A 20,870-nucleotide genomic window follows, 5' to 3' on the forward strand; every position below is an offset into this window, starting at 1 on the left:
TCATCAGAAAGGGTCCTCGCTACACTGCCGTGATGCCTGTAACTCTCACCTGTGATGCTCTGCCATGTGAAGTGGGTGGAAGCATTTCACATCTGATGGAAGATCGGACCTCTTGCCTTTGCTTCTGGATCTTGCAGCATTGGAGAGGATAACTGTTCAGATTGAGGGAGAAACTCTGCTTTGAGTTTGAGGTGTTGTTAGAAAGCTTCGCCACTGCCTGTTGAGCAATGAATGACTCTAGTTACAGATCATTTACATCATTACATATAATCACAGCACAGAAACTGCTAGTTTTGAAGCACAGAGAATCAGCACTGCAGATTGCTTGTTGTGCCTGTGTCTCTAAATGGCAGGTAAGCACGTGAAGGTAGAATCAGAGACAGCCTGTACATGCTATGTAGCACTGACCAAGCCCCAACCAACTGCAAATGGTGCCACTCAAAACAAAGCACAATCCAGCACAGCTAAGTTCCTTCCTGCTGCAGAAAAGGACAGGTAGGAGTGTACACAAGGGAAGGAAACAAATCCAAAAGCTCCTGTCCAAGTTAGTTTGATCAAAAGCATCCAAGCCTACATTGAAGTAGGTAATGTGTGTCATCAGATGGGTTATTCCCCAAAGCCAAGGTCATATGAATACTCCAGAACTATGCAAAAGCTATTAGGGAAGAACTGTGTCAGGTGTTCAGGGACGAATATATGACTAGAGGAAGTGATTAATCAGTGTCAAGGCAGTCACTATCTGTGGCAGGTACTCCATATGGACTATGTCAGGTCATATAGGAGCCCTACATTTTACTGAAGTCAGTGTTTCATCTAAATGCTTGGAAGGGTTTCACACGGATGGTGGAGGTGTCTGGATTCACTCACCAAGTGCTGGTGGACAGGCAGCGAGTGATGGGGGAGCTCCCTTGTCCCGTGGGGGAGGCAGGCTGGCACCACGCCGCCCCACAGCTCCCTGCCCTGCTGCCTCGGCTGAACCACGGGCACCCCTCAGCTGGCCACAGAGCCGGGGATGCACTGTCAGCACTGACAAGAGGATGTTCACGGTGCCTTGGCATGAAATGCACCGTGCTGGGAAGCAGAATAATTGCCTTCCTGCAGCCCTGAGGAGGGTGCTAGCTTTTGCTCCTCTAGCAACAATAGGACTCATTTTCCTTTTCTTTCCCCCTTCATTACATCCTTATTATGGTGTCTGGTAGCCTAATTTACATATGTTCTGTATTACCGTGGCTTTGCTTTATCCTTCTTATTTCACCTCCTTTACCCCAGTTCCCTTGACAATAATGAGTCTGCGGTAGGGCACGGATTTATTCGGACTGCCAGGCACAAAATGTGGGTAGGACACAGAGGACTGCACACCTCAGGCTTTCTAAACTGGGCACAGGACAGGTAGATTTGGGCGTTCAGTGCCACCACCGAAGCATGGTTAAAAGCAAAACCTCTCCTAACACTCTTGTGAAAGACTGATCAAGAGGCAGCTCTAATGATCTGTAGTCACCTGGAGAGATTACAGAACCCTGTTTTGAGGGAAAACCAGGCAGCTCTTAGACACAAGAACAAAAATGTGTGCAGCAGACCTGCTTGCTGCAAGCATGAAGAGCGCTGCCACAGGCAGTGACCAGCGCTGAGACTCTTGAGCCTCGTGTTTATGGTTTCACTACACTGGCTTGTCGGTACATGACAGGAAAATGTTGCAATGACTGCGTCGGAAAGTGCAGACGCAGCTCCTGCAAGCTATGGCAAAGTTCTTGTGTGCATTACCTTGAGAGAAAATGTAAGCTACCTCCTGGGGTTAGCTGGTAGCATGCTTTATATATCAGCTCTCAGATGTTAAATTTTTTATGCCATTTTACTCTAACAGGAGAAGAACACAGAGTATTAATTATCCATATAGTCGAGAGCCCACTGCCATTGCTTACAAAGCAGTAACTTCTGAAACCCTGCTTGAGCCAGATCCACGTGCATATTTGTATCCATTTAGGAACACTGTATTTCTGAAACAAAGCAGAACCTGTGTGGCTATGATGTGCTAGGTAGAGAGTAAAGACTTACTTGCATACAGACCATAACCTAAAGCCAGTGTTCAGCCCATGAAGAGGAACTTACTGAAGCAGCTTTTTCCTCCCAAGATCAGTTCAGTTCTGTCTGCACGTGCAAGACCAGGTCATCCCCTTTTAGCCTTCAGGTGACCTTCCTCAAACTGAGCTGGACTGGGGCCTCCTGTTCTTGCACCAGGCTCCTGGGACAAGACAGCTTTGGGGGAGATTTGTCAGCATTCCTTTGGCCATGAGCTGCATGCACTGACCAGGGCAAAACCATTTCAGCTCTAGTGGAGCAGGAACCAAGCTGGACAAAAGGCAATAGCAGCAGGAACAACATAAAGTGGATCAACTTTTTGCAGAAGACATTATCAAAAGCCTTCAGGCCTGAGATACTGAAAAATAAGTTACCCAAGAAAAGAAGTGCCCAGAATAGCATGGGAAGTACCCTGAAAGCCTGAGCACAGTGAAAGCAGGGGGAGGAAGGAAATGGGAAGCAGAAGCTTCGTTTCCCATAGAAATAGTTAGCAGTTATAATGCTCCCACACCCCAAATGCTGCTGCTGTAAGACACGTACAGCTTGATCTAAATTGACCCAACCCCACTCTTAGAGCTTGTTTCTAAACAGCTATGCAGAAGGAACCTTCTCAGTGAGCACCTGGCTGAAGAGGCTGCAACAAAGGGGTCCTGCCAACATCACCATTAGTTTAACGTCATGCCGTAGGTTCTTTCTCCAGGTAGAGGCAACATTTTGGTAAAGCATCAACTGAGGTGAACCCACAATGATAAAAGGCCAGGAATAAAGCAGTAAAGACGGGGAAATATGACACAGCTGCTTCCTGGAAGGAAGCTGTAGAGGATGAGAAGATGTGGCCACAGAGGTGGTCATGAGACCTGTGAGATGTGGAGATGAGCCAGCCACAAATAGGTGAGGTTTTAAAGGGGTTTCTTAAATGTGGAAGATCTTTAGCACACAAAGTAGACTTGGCAGGGTGGCTCCATGCTCAGAACAAACTGGAAGAGACATGCAAAGCTTGGGTCAGAACGCTGGGAGGGAAAAAAGAGACTGCATGGGGTCATGGAGCCATAAAAAGATCTCAGAGGTGATTCTAAGGTAGTTCTCACCTGTCTGCATGGGGAATCCCCCTCCCACAAGACAGTGCCAACGCTTTGAAACGAGAAGTGCATTTATTCTCAAACAGAACAATAAAAGAAACAACTCCTGAAGACATTAACATTTGCCAACAATCAGCAAGACACTGAAATTTCTGAGTGTTCAGTCCTTTTCCATGGCGATGGGTAGGTACAACTCTCTCTCACTCCAATCTGTGTAGGAAGCAGTTTGAAACCTCAAGGTAGGCACTGCACTCTCACCACTCCCTTTCTCAGGGGCTGCAGACCAGCTTAGCATCTCAGTCTGGTGCTTTCCACAAGTAACCTGGTGAGCAAAGGATAGTTGTTTACAAACCAGGAAGGGATTACTTAAGGAAGAAGGGTTGTGTAATACTGCTCATCCTCCAGTGCAGCAGGCAGCAATGGAAGCCAGAGGCCAACAGAGGAAAGCACAAGTGCTCTGAATTTGGAGGATTCATCTCCCATCCCATGTGGGGCAGGACATGCTGTCACATGCTCAGAACAACCTGGAACAAGGGTAAAATCCAGCTGGGATCACCAGGGTTGTCAGGATGGGGACAGCAAGCATCACGGCCTTTTCTCAGCGGTTCTGGGCCTGAAAGGCAGGGCTGGCTAGGTCAGCAATCACTCCCCTCTCAATCATCTTCAGCAGCCAGTTCCCCTCAGCTGTGAGATTATACTGAATGAGCTGCAAGGACAAGAGAGCCAAAGTTACAGATTATTCCTTACAGTGCCTCTCATCCTCCCCCAAAAGCACTGGATCCTGCCTGACCCAATTTGCACCCTCTTCCCCAAACTAGGCCAGATGACAGGCACCACAAAGGAGCCAGCATCTGTTCTCAAGCTGCTCTCTGGGAGCAAACCATGTCCTAGCACCTTCCCCAGGACACCCCAGCAGGAATTTCCACAAGTAACACCAGTGACAGCTACCAGAGCTCACAGCTCCTTTAGTCCCGGCTTTTGCCAGTAGGCTTCCCTATGGAGAACACCTCAGTTTGAAGTGGAAGCATTTTCTACCTCTTCTTTCCGTGAGCGACCTGTATTGTAATAATGTATTGGTGCAGTATTGTCATGGTTGCCGGGGTAACCAAAGCCTGCAATATTGACCTCCTGGCATATATGGAGGGCTAAGTTCAAAGCAATGATTCCCATGGTGGCATATCTCTGGGAAGGGAAAAGAGAGAACATCTGTTTAGCATTTCAAACTCATACTATTACAAAACCGACACTAGCAACACCTTTTCAGCTGGGACCAATAGCTTCCACATATTCCACGTAGCAAGAAAATATACGTAAATGAAACAGGACAAATGCCTGGACAACACTCCCCGAACTCAAACAAGGAACATCTTTTGAGAAGGTGCTGCAGAAGATGAGGGCTCAGGACTGTAAAACCTCTGAAATGATAAAGCACGGAGCTCCATGGAAATCAGAAAGCTTTTGGATGGAAGGAACCAGCACACTTTTTAATAAGGCCACTTCCATTACAGAGCCTGGACAAAGTCCCTGCATCTCTTTCTTTTCCAAGTGCCTCTGTGTGTGTGTTCCCTGCTGGAGGCCCTCGTGTGAATCCTTACTTCTAATCCATGCATTAAATTCCTGTCCCTGGCCTGTGTGCTACAAAACTGCCCTCTGCTCACATAAAGCTAACATGACCATGTACAAACCGTGACCTTAAAAGCCTTGTGGCTGTGCAGAACAGCCACCACGCTTGCGAGCAGCTGAACATACTGCCTGGTTCCCCAAGCTCACCCTAGCACTTAGCACCCCTTATCTGGATTGTCCCACTTTGCACTTTCCAAACAGTTTAGTAGGGAAATGTCCTTTTTTACAGCATTGCTTCAGCAGGCAGGAGACTTGGTATCTAATCTCAGCCTAGCTAAGAGTCAGTGTGTGACCTTGGACAAGGTTATTTCACCACACCAGACCTTCAAGCTTCTCCTGCCTTTGTTGCAGATTATAAACATCCTGGTGGTGCCCAGCAGGCTTAAAGTTAATTAAAGATTCCACAGCACCATCACAAAGATCATCAGGACTGAAGACAAAGTATCATTAGATTCATTAATGAAGTAATCCTCCATCGTGCAGCGAAGGGGAAATTTGCGTTCCAGAAGCAGTGGGCATAACAGCCAGCCTCAGGCCAGAGATCTGTAAGAACTGAATGTTTTAAGGAAAGCCAACCAAAATTCCTCACATTTTATGCTAGCTAATTATCAGTAATGGTCTAGACAGGGAAAGCACAGGAAGATGTATGAAAGGGCTTGTATGACAAAGCTGCTAGTCGCCAGAGAAGCAGGTGTCTTAAGGTCTAGAACTATGGCCAGAAATTCAACTCTGAAAAGTCACTTGAATGCAAAATGGCAAGGGATTACAGGGCAGATTGGAATTAGAGTAATGCTGCACAGTTGTGACAGGTGGGGAAAAATCTTCCTTTTCCTTGTAGAAGCAGGGCTCAAAACTTGAATCACCATGCTATAGGGAAAGACTGCATTTACTAGGGGAAGGGACTGGCTGATCTAGTGACTAGGTTTTCCTTCCCCTTGTGTAGTGCTGAAGCAGTAAGGTATTAGGGAAGACACAGAACACTGATGGTCATCTGTTTGCTCTCCAGCACGATATCATACCCTACTTGATGCATTCAGCTGCAGCAGTTTGTATGTTGCTTCGTAGGTGACATATGGGTTGAGAATACGTAGCTGAGAGATGTTCCCATTCCACTGCTGTGGGGGCTGGTGCCAAAATCCCACCTTCGTCTGCAGAAGAAAAAAAGAGAGGTCCTCATGGCACATCCATGAACAGCAGATCATGCCAGGAGAAAGTTAGCTGCGGTCTGTTGCTCTGGGTTGATGCTCAGAGGACTGAGAACTTGGAGGAAGAAAGTATCTCCTGGTCTTTTCCGCTCATTCCCATGCACCCATATGCAATCTAGCTGTGACTGGGGTCTTTCTAATTAGTGAAAAATAAGGTCTCAGGTGCCTGGTGCAGCTCATTAAATATTTGAAAGATACATGATTATTAGAGCTATTGAATATGTCACTACAAATAACCTAGTTTCAACCTCCCCTCATTAAAGACTTCTCACCTTGTTCCTTGTTTTCAGCAACACTTCCCTCAGCCAGAGGAAATCAGAAGGCTTGAATGGGACAAACACCATCAGTGTATCATCATCATTGTTTTCTAAAGGGTTGGGCAGAGCAGACTCAGGGAAGAAGAGACGGATGCTGGTTCTCTCACCCACATCTTTCTTGTACTCTCTAACTGGAGCATCATTTAATCTGAGAATCAAAGACAGAAGGGTAGGACTGGTCCAGTTTCATTACCACCTATTCCCAACCACGGATGTAGCTGTGTGCTGTCAGATACCAGACTGGCCATATGAACTCACATGAGGGCACCAACACATCTCATGGCCCAACCCAGCAGCCTGGTTCCACAGAAAGGGCCACCCCACTAGACATCCCAATAGTTCCTCCTTTGCACTAAAAAGATGGCAGTGGCAGACAACCACTATTTTTCAGATAGGGACATGAAGCACATTAAATTACTTGCTTAAGTCAGACTAAATCTGCATGTAAAATTAAAATGCAGACAAAGATTGGGATTGCCCACCACTGCACTGAGCTGGAGGTGGCTCTCCAGTCCCAGGTACAACACCTGTGAGTGAGCAGTACAGTTTCTGGCTCCTGCAGTGTCTGTGCTTAACCATGAACTCCAAAAAAGTTATTTGATTACTTGAGCTGCAGGATCCTAGATGTTTCCCAGGTGAGAAAGCTAAAGCTACATACACATTGTCAATCCTTGGGCTCTGCTTAATTGTTAAGGTTTCAGTATGGACTCGGTACCTGATGATAACATGGTGAGAGTCAATCAAATTCCCAAAGCGCTGTCCATGGATGGAGTGGCCATTGCCAACCACAATGCACCTTTGGCACCATAAGCTGGTAGAAGAATAGATTGCAAGAGATAAAATCCTCTGACTAGCATCTCCACCAGGTTAAATCAGCATCCCTGAGGGCCTTTTTGATGTCCTCAATTAACTCCTGGGGCGACATCAGAGGAGAGAATCCCTGACTAGTAGGACTCTGGCTGTTTCCTAGCCAGATAGCATACGATACCAGATACCTGGTATGCTGGGCTTTACCCAGTAGACCAGTAGCTATGGGGGTGGACCTCTGCTTGTGGCATGCAGTGCACTGGGGAGAGGGAGAATGAGATATCACAGAAAAATTCATCTAATGAATTAGAGGAAAGAAGGACCTAAATGAAAGTGCTTGCCAGCAGCTGCCACAGACAGCTTACTTTGCTTCCAGCTCCCCCTGAATGTGGGCAGGCAGAACTGAGGGATTCACCCAGCTTTCCAGTCTGTCATGCTTGGGATGGAGTTAAAGTAAGTGAAATAGATGGGACAGGGCAACACTGAGAAAAGAACTCTGGGTATGACAGAAGTTAAAGGGAGGAAGCTGGGAGCTAGCAGCTTAAGTTCATCAGTACGAGAACTGCTTGAAAGGGTACATTTAAAAGGGAGAGAAAGAGAAGCCTACTGAGAGAGGAGATGAAGAGTAGCAGGAGTGAGAGGCAGAAAGGACTGTGAAGTTGAGCACTAAGAGAGAGAACTTAGGAAAGCTGCAGAAACCAGGGCTCTCAACCCATCTATCACTTCCCTGACAGACCTGTGCCCCCAACACCCATCTCCAGCCCAGCCATCATACCGGCCAAAGGATCCAGGCAGCTCCTGCTCTGGAAGAAGCTGCAACGTGTTAAAAGCAAAGAGAACTAGAAAAGAAGAAGTTGAAGAGTCAACTTCAGAGGAAAATCATGGCCCCACCACTGACAACAGGCTAACTCTCTTTTTTCTTTTGGGGTTCCATCCCCATGTAAAGTGCCAGGACAGTTTACATGGGACAGCCTACATAAACACTGCTCGCCACCTCCACCTGCCCAACACTGTCCACACTGGGCATTTCTTTCACATGAAGGACATGCACTTTGTGATCAGCACTACCAGCAATTGAAGCTGGTCTGTAGTACCTCACACTGAAAACGGCAACAAGTACAAGTCCACTCAGTATCCTCTTTCCAATGGCATTTAATAACTTCTGCAGTGGCTCCTACTCTATCCACAGGAGTATTTCTCTCAGTTTTCCACTTCCCATCCCTCCCTGCACAGCTAGAGCCTGTAGTTAAAGCACTGCTCCCCTTCTTTCATGACTACTATGATGGACTAAGTCCTTTTCTCAGGGCTGACTTTCATCCAGTCAGCCCTGATTGCCCCTGGTGCACGCTGACACCCAGTATTTCTGTCTCCTTTGCAGCACTTGAGGCTGCCAGGGAGAGGGAGGATCTCCAGCCACTCCGTGTCCATCCACAACACTGAGGGCAGAGCACTGCAATACCTGAACTCTTCAGCCCAAAAGGAAGTTCATGGAACCACAGAACTTCTTCAGCCTTCCGTCTGAAAGGCCTGTCCATGAGCAAGTATAAGGATTTGCTGGTCAGGAAAGGCTTCCAGTGAGATTCAGACCTAACAGGAGAGAATCAGAGAGGCAGCAGCTCATGGACAAGTGGAGCAGTCACAGCAGTGTCAGACACAAGGACTAGGGCAGCTGAAGCAGGCTGAATAATGAAGAGCCTTGGAAAGCTGCTGAGCTATCCTGAAGTACTTCCCAGAAATGGCCCACATTTTTAAAATCCAGTCCTTACTGCTCGCGGTTTCTAACCCATCTTCTGAGCAGCAGTGACAGAAAAATTTCATTTCCTCTGCAGTTCTGGACCCCCAGCTTCTCTCTTTTTTCAGTCATTCCTCTCTCTGTACTAGTTTGAGGAATGCTTACTCATTGTTTCGTTGTTTATCCAGAGGAGAGAGGGAGAGAATTCCAGTTACCAATTTCATTTACTCATTCACTTCATGACAAAGCTCAAAACACCCATGACAAAGCCTGACTGCACACTGACCTATTTAACAGTTCTTACCTCTTCCTCTCTGCGTGGACATTTTACTCACACTTTCTGCATTGCATCACCCTTCTGGCCTCTTATTATGGGGCCAAGATACAATTGTGCAAGAGTTAGCTGAGCTTACTTCTATTTCCTTCCTGCGTATCTGCACATAAACCCCAAAATGCCAGTCTCCACCAGGCAGTAGTCACCAAGACACTGACTGATCTCTCACCAAAATTCCCCAAACAAATGAGATACAGCTAACAAACCTTCCAAGAAAAGGCTTTCTCCACATGAAACGTCTCTGGCAAGCACCAACATGCCTCCTGTAAAAGGAACAAGGTTAATTTCCTACCAGCCCTTCCTGAAGGCTCTCAAACCTTAGATTACTGCCTGAGAACAAGTGGTAGTTCACGAGGTCTCTTAACGATGTCTACAAATGGAGGGTTTTGAGCTCCTGACTATGTTGTCCTGTCTCCCAGCTCATGAACCATTGCTGTCCATGAACAGGTCCCCTCCAAAGAGCATGTAAAGGCCTCCTTGTCTGCTCAACAGAAACACAGGGGAATTTAGATGGAAAAAGACCTCTGGAGAGATAATGCCAAAGTTAGGTCAAGCTGCTCAGGGCCTGGAACAGCTTGAGTTTTAGGAAATCATTGGCCTCAGGTAAGCCTTGTTCTTCACTCCGCATGGAGGCACTCAATGAGGAGCACTGTGGGACAGCCACAAGTTACTGTGGCAGTGACCATCAACACTGGGGAATCTCTGCTGTGGTCTAGGTAAGCTATCTCCAGGCTCACCAATGCTGTTTCATCCTGCTACTTTTCCATCTGCTCTGCCCTGCCCAGCAGAACACAGCCCTCCAAGTCCCCAAAGATTCAGACCTTACTGGGGGAGCTGTTTCTTAGCCCAGGTTTTACTGTGGCAGCTACTTTCCACAATAATGAACTGTTCACCCACAGTTAGCCCAGACCACAGCAGCACTGAGGTCAGAAAAAGGAAGAAGTTAACTTACTCAACATCACTTTCAAGTGTGTTCATCAAATAGTACAGCTCCTTCATGCACAGACCTGCAGAAGGCAATGGAGAGGCAGACACAGGTAGATCAGCTGCACAGCCACAGCACGACAGCTACAACCAGCCACCATGCAGCCCACGGGACCTCTCCCCCCACAACAGCATCTCCTGGGTCCCTGCAGCTGTCAGATCTGCAGTCGAGCAGACCAGACCCTGTTTCAGAGTTTGGAGCCTCCAAGTGGCTGTATTTGATTTAGGCCCTTGCTAGCAAAAATTAATAGGCCTTCTGGTAGTGAACCCGAGGACCACGAGCGCATTCAAACAGCTCCTGCTGCACAGAGCAATCCATTATCCCCCAGACAGGCAGCACAATGCAGCCACAACTCACTCTGTGATGCTTGGGTACAAAATCCAGAAAGCTGAGGACAGCAAAGGCTCGCAGCAGTAAGAAGAAATGCACATGCAGGAGAAATCCTCCAGTCCCAACCAGGGCTGCTTCCAGCGCTGAAATCAGCAGGTTCTTGCCAGACAAAAGATTAGCTGGGAGCAGTTTAGTAACACGGACCACAGCTTGTCTGAGCTGCTCTTCACCTTAAGCAAGGTACTGTGCTGATCCAGAGCACAAGCCTGGCTTGCCCTGAGTGCCCTGCATGAATTTGGGACCGTGGATGCAGCAGGGAAAGACTTCTCCGTCATGTGCACCCTTCTGGTGACATGACCCAAAGCAGGAAATGTGAGGGAATTGACACTCCAGGCACTGCTGCAGCTCTAAGGGCCTGAGGAATGGGAAGGATTTGCCCCTGAGGGTGTCTGATCTGGGAGAGGCCCAGAGGTCTGTCCCCTCACCCAGCCCATCAGCGTGCCTAGCTCCTCCTGCTGGCTTCATGGAGCTGCTGGTGTGCTGGTGTTGGCACGTAAGGATAAGGATTTTCCAGCGTTAGTTGTTTTTGCTGTTTCTTTGTGGGTTTTTTGTTTGTTTTTTAACCATTAGCAAAGAGGCCATTCAGATTGGAGATAAAGACTTTTAATTTGACTTTCCTCAGCACTTCCCACATCGTACGACAAAATAGTCGTTACATTACTGTGCGCCACGATGGCTCTTTCTTTTTTATGAAAATGACAATGGTTGCATCTTGGCCATTAAGCAGCAGTGATTTTTTTCTGTGACAAACAACTGGCCTTTCAATGATGGTATGAAATTAGAATTTGTTTGCTTTCCCTTGGAGGGAGATCAGAAGCAGTTACATACACTCGTACAGGCATCGTACCAGTGGGTCTCCCCTGGACCTCCTGCACATACCACACAGAGGCTTTCATCAGCCGATTAATTTCTGGGTTGCTACACACATACACACAATGCAGGTAAACACCCACCTCTGGACCCTAATTCTGCAAAGATTGCAGTGGCATTTATCAGAAGGTGACTGCTAGACCTCCCCCGTCCCAGGAATCTCATTCGGTTATCACAGAAGCACGTTAACCCTGCTCTAGCCTCCCGCAGCCCTGTACACACATACCAGACAGGAGGCTTGCCTTGCTCTGAGGTTTTTAAATATTAACATATATTAATACAGGGGAGAATTCATGAAGTTAACACCCAGCTGTTCTACACTTCTTCACAATAACAGAAGGATTTCTGTACTTTGGGAAAAAAGTCACCTTTTAGATGCTTTTCTACTCACCACACCCCCTGAGACATCCAAGATAACTTGATTTTCTGAAAATTCACCCAAAAGAATCATAGCTAAAGAATCTCTTGGGAAAAAAAAATTAAAAACAAAACAAAACAAAACAAAAGAAACAAAAAAAACACTTTTCTAGTGACAAATATGAGTGCAAGGCTCATGCACAGGAAAGCAAAGCTGTTGCACAGGGAACTGCACATGGTGGGACATCCCTACGCACTGGGAATGCACAGATCCCCCTCATCTCAGTCTTTTGGGACACAGGGCAGTGTGTGTTGGATTTATGGAAATTTGTCTCCTTTCCTCCTATCTTCTGGCTTATCCCATTTTGGGGGTCTCTTCAATGAAGACATCCATGGCCAGGAGGGGACCCTCCCTCTATACAGTCCCGGCCCAGCAAGGCATAGTGCAGGGGGACACAAGGGTGAGGGATGGCTGGGAAACAGCAAAGTTCAGTAAAAATTGGGGTTTTCTTACCCACACAGAGCAAGATCACCAGCCTTTTCCACTGGAAAAGGACAAAGAGAAGTCTTCCTGCTACAGATCTGGCATTCATGCTGTCTCCATACACACCCTGCAAAAAAGTAGAGACAACATCAGTCAAATGAGGCTGGGGAGCTTTCATCTGGCGCTTCTGCAGAGACAGGCAGGCTGTGTGCCTGTCCCGTAAGCCTAGACTTGCTGACTCTGTGCCTCTGTCCACATAGCACTGGTGCTCCCCGTGCTCTGCCTGCTGGCCTCAAGGCCCCTGCAAACACTGCTCAGGATCAGTGCAGCTCATCCCTCCCCTGCACAGGACCTGGCATCACGGCTGCGTGCCCAGTAAGCAGGCAGAGGAGGCACCTACCCACCTTCCCTTCTCACGGCCCCACAGTTTGTTCCTCTGACAAAGGAAAAGAGAGCCCACAAAGTGCTGCTTTGACTGCCAATAAAGTCCTGTGATCAATCCTCCTAAGCCGTGGAGTTGGTAGTGTTTAGGTGTCGGGGTTTGACTGACAGCCTTAATTATATAGGGACAGCACCGCAGCTCACGTAGACAATTGGTGGTTCAGGCTGGTGAGAAACAGGAATAATGTGCTCCTCTCTTGGAGGGATGGTGCAGAAAGTGAGCGCTCAGCTTCCCCATCTGATGGTGATCATCTAATTATCCTCAATGAGCTGGATACAAATCCGAGCTCGGCAGCAGGGAGGCAGTCTGCGATGCTCTCGGTCCACCTTCTTCCCCCCATCCCCTGGCCTGGAAAAAGACCTTTGCAAGGCTGATTAATCCACCCAAGCAGACCCTTCTGCTGGCTGCCACTCATCTGGAGCAAGGCTGCCCTCTGAAACTGAGGGCTGGCAGCTGCTGCTCTCCTGGACGATGTCAGGGAGGTCTGGGTGCTCCCCCAGCTATGGGCAGCACGTGAAGCGCATCAGAGCTGGCCATAAATAGGAAGCCCTGGCAGCCTGCTGTGCTTTGGGACAGCAGGGTCTTTTTCTGGGTGGATGGATGCCTGTTAGGGGAAGAGGATTGGGAGTTTTTCCCAGAAAGACCTTAAGTCAGGGGCGTAGAGAGAGCCAGCTCATCTTTTCTGGCTGCAGACCTACTGTGGAGGTGGGAGTGGGCTGAATGTGTGCCCTTTGCGGGCTGACGTTTTTGCTTAAAAATATAAGGAAGGCAAGAGGTCTCTTACCCCATTTCCCTGCAGGCAAACGTTGCAGACTTACACTGTGCTCTCGGTTATAAATACGGTCACCTTTTCTCCTGCTCTGTCAAACTTTGCAGACGAAACTAGATGCAGTACTTTCACCTCTAACTAGACTCAAGGAGCAAATCTTCAGGTCTGAGCAACAATTTTGTACTTGCAGCTTCCCGTCCCTCTCATTTGTCCTCAGAGTTAATACCAACCTGGTATAAGTAGGCATTTCTTGCTGCCTTCTTCTGCTGTGCTTTCCCCAGTGCATGCTAAAACCACGGGAGGGCCAGCAGGTACAAAGAGTCCCACAATGAACTACAGCAACCGCATAGGATTTATGTAAACCCTCACTCTAAAGTGAAGGAAAAACACATGTCCAAGGCAGTTACGACAGCAAAAGAACATCCCCTGTCCCTCCTGTTCTCAAGACTCGATCATTGAAACCAAGTCCTGCAGACAGATCAGAGCAGGAGCTGCAGGAGGTCAAGGATGAGCAATTTGAGAACAGCTCTCATTGCTTGGCAGAAAGGCAACAGCTTCTGCACCCAGCCCGGCTTCCAGCAGCACCCCCTCTGCAAAACAATCCCCAAAGACTATGTGCATACACCCTTGTTTCTGCAAGATGCCTCCTGCCTGCCAGGAGGCTTCATTTGCCCGTTTCTACTTCTCTCAAGCCTTTCAGGTTTCTTTTCACAGAGATGTTTTCTTCTTCTGTGTGATTTTTTTTCCTCCTTTCCATTCTAATTAAGGTATTTGTCTCCACAGCAGGAAATGCAAACTGCTGCAGACAATCTCGATATGTATTTTAGAGGAGGAAAAAATATTTAGAAAAGCTATTAACTTCAGATATGCACACAAGCACTCACTAATCATGTCCCTAGAAACCAGGAAAATCAAGAAGAAAAAAAGAAAAAAAAATGAAAAGAAGGATGCTTCTCTTTTTAAAAATAGGAAAAAAAAAAATGATGATCGAGTTTTTAATTCTGTGCCTAGAACTGAAGGGTCAGATTTTTAGCAAAGAAAAAAACGTTCCTGTTAGCTAAAAGCAGGAGCTTTTCCCTAAGAAACTCCAAGAGTTGAGGAGTTGCTGAGTTCTTTTGAAAAGCTGCTGCTCAATATTATCACTGGAGATGGGCTGACTGCTAAGCACTAGTGAAAACCTCGTTTTGTCTAAGTGTAAGGAGCTGAGTGCTGCGGAAAATGCATCTGGATTATGTGTGCTGATTGAATCCCAGGTTCAGAAATCAGCCCTTAACGCCTTCTCCACACACTGTCCTCGCCACATGCATGATCTGAAGGGGAAGGACCCAATTTACTACTCCATGCCTCAGTTTCTCCGCTTGCAAAATGGAATTATCAGAACTCTCTACCTCTCAAAGGGGCTACGAGCCCAAAATCGTTGGCACAGAGCAGCTCCGATGAGTCACTGCAGCAGGCCAAGAATAACACAGAAATACCTAAAGAGATGAGGCATTTTCTATTCTTCAGAGAGCGATTGATTAGTTGAGCTATACTGGGATTTTGGTCCATCAGAGATTGCGAACTTGAAAAAAAAATGGCCTAGAAAATGAGAGTGCATTCTCCTTGATTCTCTTTCCCTCTTCCCACACCACTCCCAGCCTCTGCCTCCCCTGCTCCAAATTTTTTTTTTTTTAAATCTACTTCTCTAAATGTTGTTTCTCTCACATCAGCCCAGCAGGAGAGGCAGAAATCAAATTATAACCACTGAAATACCCATCAGCGCTTAGTGCCAGGGGGGTGGGTGGAGACAGCAGAACATTTTGCTTCAGGTTTCAAAAAAAAAAAAAATCTATCTTTATTAAAATAAACAGGCACAAAAGGAGAAAGAGAAAGAAAATCAATCAGCTGCATTTAAAACAGGGAGATATCAAGCAAGGAGTGCTCCATCCAGAGAGATGGACACAAGCTGCAGAGACCAAGCCCCTCCACCCCTCTCCTTACGTGGAAGAGTGTTCTCCCCTGCTCCTGATTTTGTGCTTTTTCTCCTGGATGTGTGTCTTGTTACTTATGGAGAAGTGCTAAAAAGAACTTTTTCCTATGGGGATGACAACAGGAGGAAAAGCAGAGCCATCCACCTTGAGTCCATCAGATAATTCAAGCCAACCTCTATGAAGATCACACTTCTACATACCCACACAATCTGGCAATAATTTGGGCAGAACTTGCCGCATTTATACATTTTCAGTTCATCTACAAACAACAGCTAACTACCACGATTGTCACATCCAAATATTTTAAGCAGAGTTTCTCTCCTGCAGGGATTATTTCAGGAGAAAGCATGTGCTACATGGAAATGCTGTTGCAGCCTTTCTGTTCGTCTCTGCAGCTCTCCCTGGATTTTGGCGAGAGGACCGGCAGCTTCAGGAGCCAGCAAACTAACAAATGCGCTCGCCCTGTTCCAAGGCCCAGGTGCCAGCCAGCGGGATATTATCATGCAAGACCTGCACCAGGGCTCGCTTCCGACCAGCACATATCTGGAGCCCATCTCTCTGCCTGCGTGAGCTCAGGAGGTGAAGCCAGACGTGGCAGCGACAGGATCTGAGTGAGCTGAGGGCCGGGGCAAGCTCTTCAGTGCACCCGGGTGAATGCGTTTGGTGTGTGCTGGCATCCAGGTGCTGCTGCCCAAATTAGCCCTACATCTGTCTTGCCACCTGGTCAGGCACAGCTGGTCTCTCTGGGGAAGATTTCGTTGGGTCTCTGCAGAGAAGGGGAATGGCCTCGGGCATGCCAAGACCAGGAACTTGCCCCCGTGCAGCTGTGAGGAGCCACTGCACAAATCCACCCTGCGTTTTGGGAGGTGCCAGCTCACAAATGTGCTCTGGCCCACGGTGCAGCACCGCATGCACTCAGCAACTCCTGTCCCAGGGAGATGGGCGATGCCTTGGAGGCAGCCAGCAGCTCGGGCACAAGGCTTTGCCCTAGCTGGGTTCAGCAGTGGGCTTCATCACCCCCCAAGCTTCCCTCCACACCTCGTCCCTAGAAAACCACCGCACTTGCAGCAGCTTTGCCTCCTCGGAGGGGTTAAAAGCCCAGCTGAGCTGCAGAAGAGGCCGAGGCTGTTTTGCGCTCCTGCAGTGCCATCCTGTGCTTTAGGTATGCACTGCAGCACCTCCTGGATGCCCAAACTCGCAGAGGCCAAGGAGGCAGAGGAACCTGTGAGCAAAACCCTGGGTGTCCCCGGGGTCCTGGCTCCCAGCACTGACCCCCCAGGAGCGGGATGTCCTGTGGCCACCACCTCCACGTGTGCACGGGCACCAAGAAGTGGTCACAGAAGAGCCCTGCACCATGCTGCTCTCTGGACCACCCCGTGCCACAGAAAGTCAGCTCAGTGGCTGTGTCGTAGCTCAGGATGAGACCAGGAGGTGCCACAGCTGCCACAGCCTTACTTCAGCTTGCCACTGCTTACGGTGACCTTAAAGGGAAGACTTTGTAAAGTGGGGAAGGAGGAACTTGGAGGACCCTCAGATGCATTAATTGGGGATTTTGCAGGGAACACCTCACCAGTGGAGTGCACCCACCCTAAACAGGCTCTCGTTCCCTGCGGTCATCCATGCACAGAGACAGGAGAGCAGCCACATCCACCCTACATCAACTTGGGCTTCATTTTTCTCCTGCTGTCTTTGCATTACTTTTCAGGAGCTGTAGAGAAAACCTACAAAGAATTTCATGGGGCTGGGGAGAAGGGAGGCAGGCAGGACCTGCCCCTTTTCCCAGGGAGGTCTCTGAGCCCCAGCATGGCTGTGCTACAAAGTGTGGGTGAAAGCTCCAGACCAAATGCTTCAGCAATCTCAGTGCCCTTCAGCACGGGCCTGAAATCAGCCCAACATCTCACAAGGCTACCAAGATCTCAGAGGGGAATAGCAAAGGATCTGCCAGCAAAGGAGCCATGGAGTGGAAAATGGGGATTTTGCCCTCTGTTTCACCTGGAAAATTCCCCATCCTACAGATGTCCCAGCAAGGCCTTCTCTCTGCTTAAAAAGCCCTTTTCCAGCTGAGGCAGGTCCTCGGCCGCTGTCAGCGGGCACCGTGCCACACTGTTAAGCGAGTCCATGGGAGAGAGTGCTCATTAACAACACCAGCAAATGGCATCATGATGCTTTGACAGCGCCTAGGGTGAGAGCTGCAAAGTGCCCCGATCAGTGACGGCAGCAGCAAGCAACACGCACAGCGTGGTGTCCGGCCACCTCAGGGGACCTGGGAAGAGGACATCCAGCAGCAGAGCTGGGGATGGAGGAGCTGTGCACAGCGTGGGGAGGGCAGAGCACATGGCTGGCAGCACTGGGGCCACTGGCATCACTGTGTTTAGCTTGCTCTGGTCTGGCTTCTCATTCAGAAAAGGCACCTTGGGGTGCTGCAGCCTTGTCTCTGTGGAACCAGAACACTTTGCATCCCCTTTGTGGCCAGCATGGGTCCTGTCTCCCCACACGGCTCTTGCTGCCACTTCTTTCCATTCCCCTCCAGGGCACAACTCCAAATGCAACCCTCCTTCAGCCCTCATGTTTTCTGCCATTGATCTGGTGTCAGTTTGCCAGCCCAAAGCTTTAGCAATTCACACTGCCCTCTGCAGCTTTCTTCCCCCCTCCCCAAGCCTCAGAACAGCAGCAAGATGCACAGACAGGCCCTGGAGCCTAACCAAGACCCAAGTTACTCTGCAAGATAAAATACGAACTGCTGCATGGGAAAAATGAGCTAACCCAAGAGCTCTGGGCAGAAGCCCTGCAGGACAGGAGGGAGAGGAAGGATCCACATGAACTGTCAGGCCCAGGGAGAGAGGCTGGCTCTCGGAGCCCCAGGGTATGCACATGCTTTCCCACATCTCCCCTGCCTGCAGCACAGCCTGACATGGCTGATGCAAGCAGAGGGGATGATGTGCACACCACAAGGCCCCAGTTCACCCTCCGGTGCCCTCACAGCTCTCTCTGCCTGCCTGTCCACACCATGTCCTAGGGCAGAGACTGTCCCAGCTAAGTCCCTGGGAAGACAGACCGGGAGGAAAGGACTGGAGAGAGAAGAGAGGAAAAGCCTGTCACAGCTCCTTGGGCCCCACACAGCAGGGTGCAGCCTGTATGTGGGGCCAAAAAGCAGTCACTGTGATCAGCTTCACTGCTGGCACAGGCACAGCGGCAGCAAAGGGCACTCCTGGCTTCACTGCCTTTGCTTCTGGCTCTTGCACTCACAGGAAAAAGAAAAATAAAATAGAGTAAAATAAGATTAAAATAAAATAAAATATAAAATAAAATAAAATAAAATAAAATAAAATAAATAAAAATAAAATAAAATAAATAAAATAAAATAAATAAAATAAAATAAAATAAAAATAAAATACCAAAACAAAACAAAATAAATCACCAGAGGGAGGAAAGTGAAGCAGTCTGACAGCAGACAAGATGAGCAATGGGGTACACACTGCTGGCTAGCCATGCTGGGGTCTGGGTTATAAAACCAAGTGCTATAATAACCATGGCCTGAAATGGCTTTTCTGTGGGGAAAAGGAGGAAAATAAGGCCTGGTGTTACATGGGGACAGGGGCTGCTGTCAGTGTGACAGAGGAGCTCGGCCCGTGGGGCGTCCTCACTCCAGAGCACCCTGCAGCGGGGTATGAGGGGCAGTAACAGCCGGGCCTTGGGCTTTGGGGTGACATGGGGAGAAACCCCACAGCAGAGGACATTTTAAATGCCTTATGGCTGTTTGTCTCCCTGGGAAAGGGGCACACCCTCCTGCTTGCTTCAGCCATCTGTGACAAACACCCCTCAGACAAGGAGCGCCGGGGTCTGGTGGTGCCCACCCAGAGGGGCTGCCCCCCTTCTTCACTACAGCCCTGTCCCCAGGGATGCTGGGCCACTCGTACCATACCTGCCCAAGGTCCTGGCCCTGCTTTCTCCTCCTTGACCCCTCAACCTGGCAGTCACACAGCAGGCCTCCCTACCGAAGTGCTGGCCTGCCCTGCCGAAATCTCCTTGCTTACACTTCCCTTGCTGCTGAACCCTCGTGCTGCAGGCTGGACTGCAGGAACTTGAAAACTTTGGGGTTAGGAGGGGGGACTTTTGGCACATTGCCAGCCTTCCCTCCCTCCCCAGCCAGCTCCCAGCCAGGCTGTGTTAGTCACAGTGGCTTTCACCCCCAAAAAAATGACAGCTAACCACAGGCCGGCCTCTGTAAGCCCATGGTGTTGGTTCTCAGCCCTGTGCTGCACAGGCCCTGCTCTATGTTCCCTGCCCACCTCGGGCACTGCAGACCCTGGTCCATGTCCCTGTCCCCAGCTTGGATTGCAGCACAGGAGTTTGTACCTACACGGGTCCTCTGGAAGCAAGTTGCAGCCCCAGAGAGGCCAAGGAAAGTCATCCTGCTCCTTCCACTGCTTTCAGCCCCTACCTCCAGTGCCAGCCATTTTGCACGACTCCCAAACTGGCTGCTTTGTGACTCCAGGCATCTTGATAAAATCCCTGGAAGTGATAAAAGTTTGCCATCCAACGCAAACAGGGGAGGGAATTTGCTTTTTCTGGTAAGCTTTTTTTTTTTTTTTTTTTTTTTTTTTTTTCAGGCTGTTTATCTGCCGCGGCCTCAGCCAAATTTCCCCCGGAAGCAAGGAGGTAAAGGTGTGATTCACCACCCACCACCAGCATGAGCCAGCGCTTGGTTTCATAAAACCCAGTGGAGAAGTGGAGAGCTGAAATGGGATGGCAGTAGAGAGCTGGAGGGGACAGTGTTCCCTTGGAGAAACTCAGCCAAAGCCCTCCTGTCAAAGTTTTTCCACAGAAATTTTGATTTTTTAAGAAAGCTAACAAAGAACCAAAGTATTTAAGCTGAAACTGTTATAAATAGCTCTGGAAATGTGTCTACCTCAGTGCCCAATATTCCTGTTTTTCTCAAACACTGTAGATCTCTACATTCACTATAATACATGGCTTTGGCTAGCCATGTTCCATTATTACTTTTTAATGAAAAAAATGTATCTGGGAGAAAGTAGGTTCTTTTCAATCAAACAATAAAATAAAGAATTTGCCTAAACTAGATTTTGACAGAAATTCTACTCAGAAGAAATTTATGCCAGTGCAAATGGATGTAAAAAGTTATTAGAGTGGAATCATAATATTTTCCTTGCATTTTATGGTGGCCTAAATGACATCAAAAACATAAGCAAAATTAGAGATATCCATATGTTTTCATTTCTTTCCTCTTTGCATTTCATTACCTCTCCTAGCCTGCTCCATCTGGAGGAAGGTTTCCTGCTAGGCACTCCTGGCAAGGAGTCAAGGGCAAGGGATGCCCTCAGGCCAGTCCCCAGGGCTGATTCTGGGCAACAAGAGAGAAAGAAAAGCAGAGTCTATTTAACCTCATGGTCTTTGCTAAAGCTTAATAGA

General features: G+C 48.4%; 1 protein-coding gene across 9 annotated transcripts; it reads right to left on the reverse strand.

The window, feature by feature from the left end:
* Positions 1–3,208: 3,208 nt before the first annotated feature.
* On the reverse strand, positions 3,209–19,923 carry LOC311421604 (CMP-N-acetylneuraminate-beta-galactosamide-alpha-2,3-sialyltransferase 4-like). 9 transcript variants are annotated; one of them, XR_014684921.1, is made up of 12 exons: positions 19,801–19,913; positions 12,290–12,386; positions 10,126–10,180; positions 9,380–9,436; positions 8,567–8,694; positions 7,883–7,946; positions 7,016–7,111; positions 6,256–6,448; positions 5,798–5,926; positions 4,191–4,337; positions 3,680–3,861; positions 3,209–3,477 (listed from the first exon to the last, which is right to left on the reverse strand). XR_014684921.1 is itself a non-coding variant. In XM_084493650.1 (11 exons), exons 1-11 carry the CDS (start codon positions 19,849–19,851, stop codon positions 3,754–3,756), a joined length of 1,125 nt encoding a protein of 374 aa, XP_084349776.1. In that variant the 5' UTR covers positions 19,852–19,923; the 3' UTR covers positions 3,209–3,753. The 9 variants fall into 9 exon arrangements, 7 of the variants coding, with proteins under 7 accessions (XP_084349776.1, XP_084349778.1, XP_084349777.1 ...); XR_014684922.1 differs by lacking the exon at positions 19,801–19,913 and adding an exon at positions 19,363–19,535 and having other exon boundaries at positions 3,209–3,861; positions 4,104–4,337; XM_084493650.1 differs by having other exon boundaries at positions 3,209–3,861; positions 19,801–19,923.
* Positions 19,924–20,870: the final 947 nt, after the last annotated feature.

This window comes from Aythya ferina, assembly GCF_964211825.1.
Source record: "Aythya ferina genome assembly, chromosome: 20".
NCBI lineage: Eukaryota > Metazoa > Chordata > Aves > Anseriformes > Anatidae > Aythya > Aythya ferina.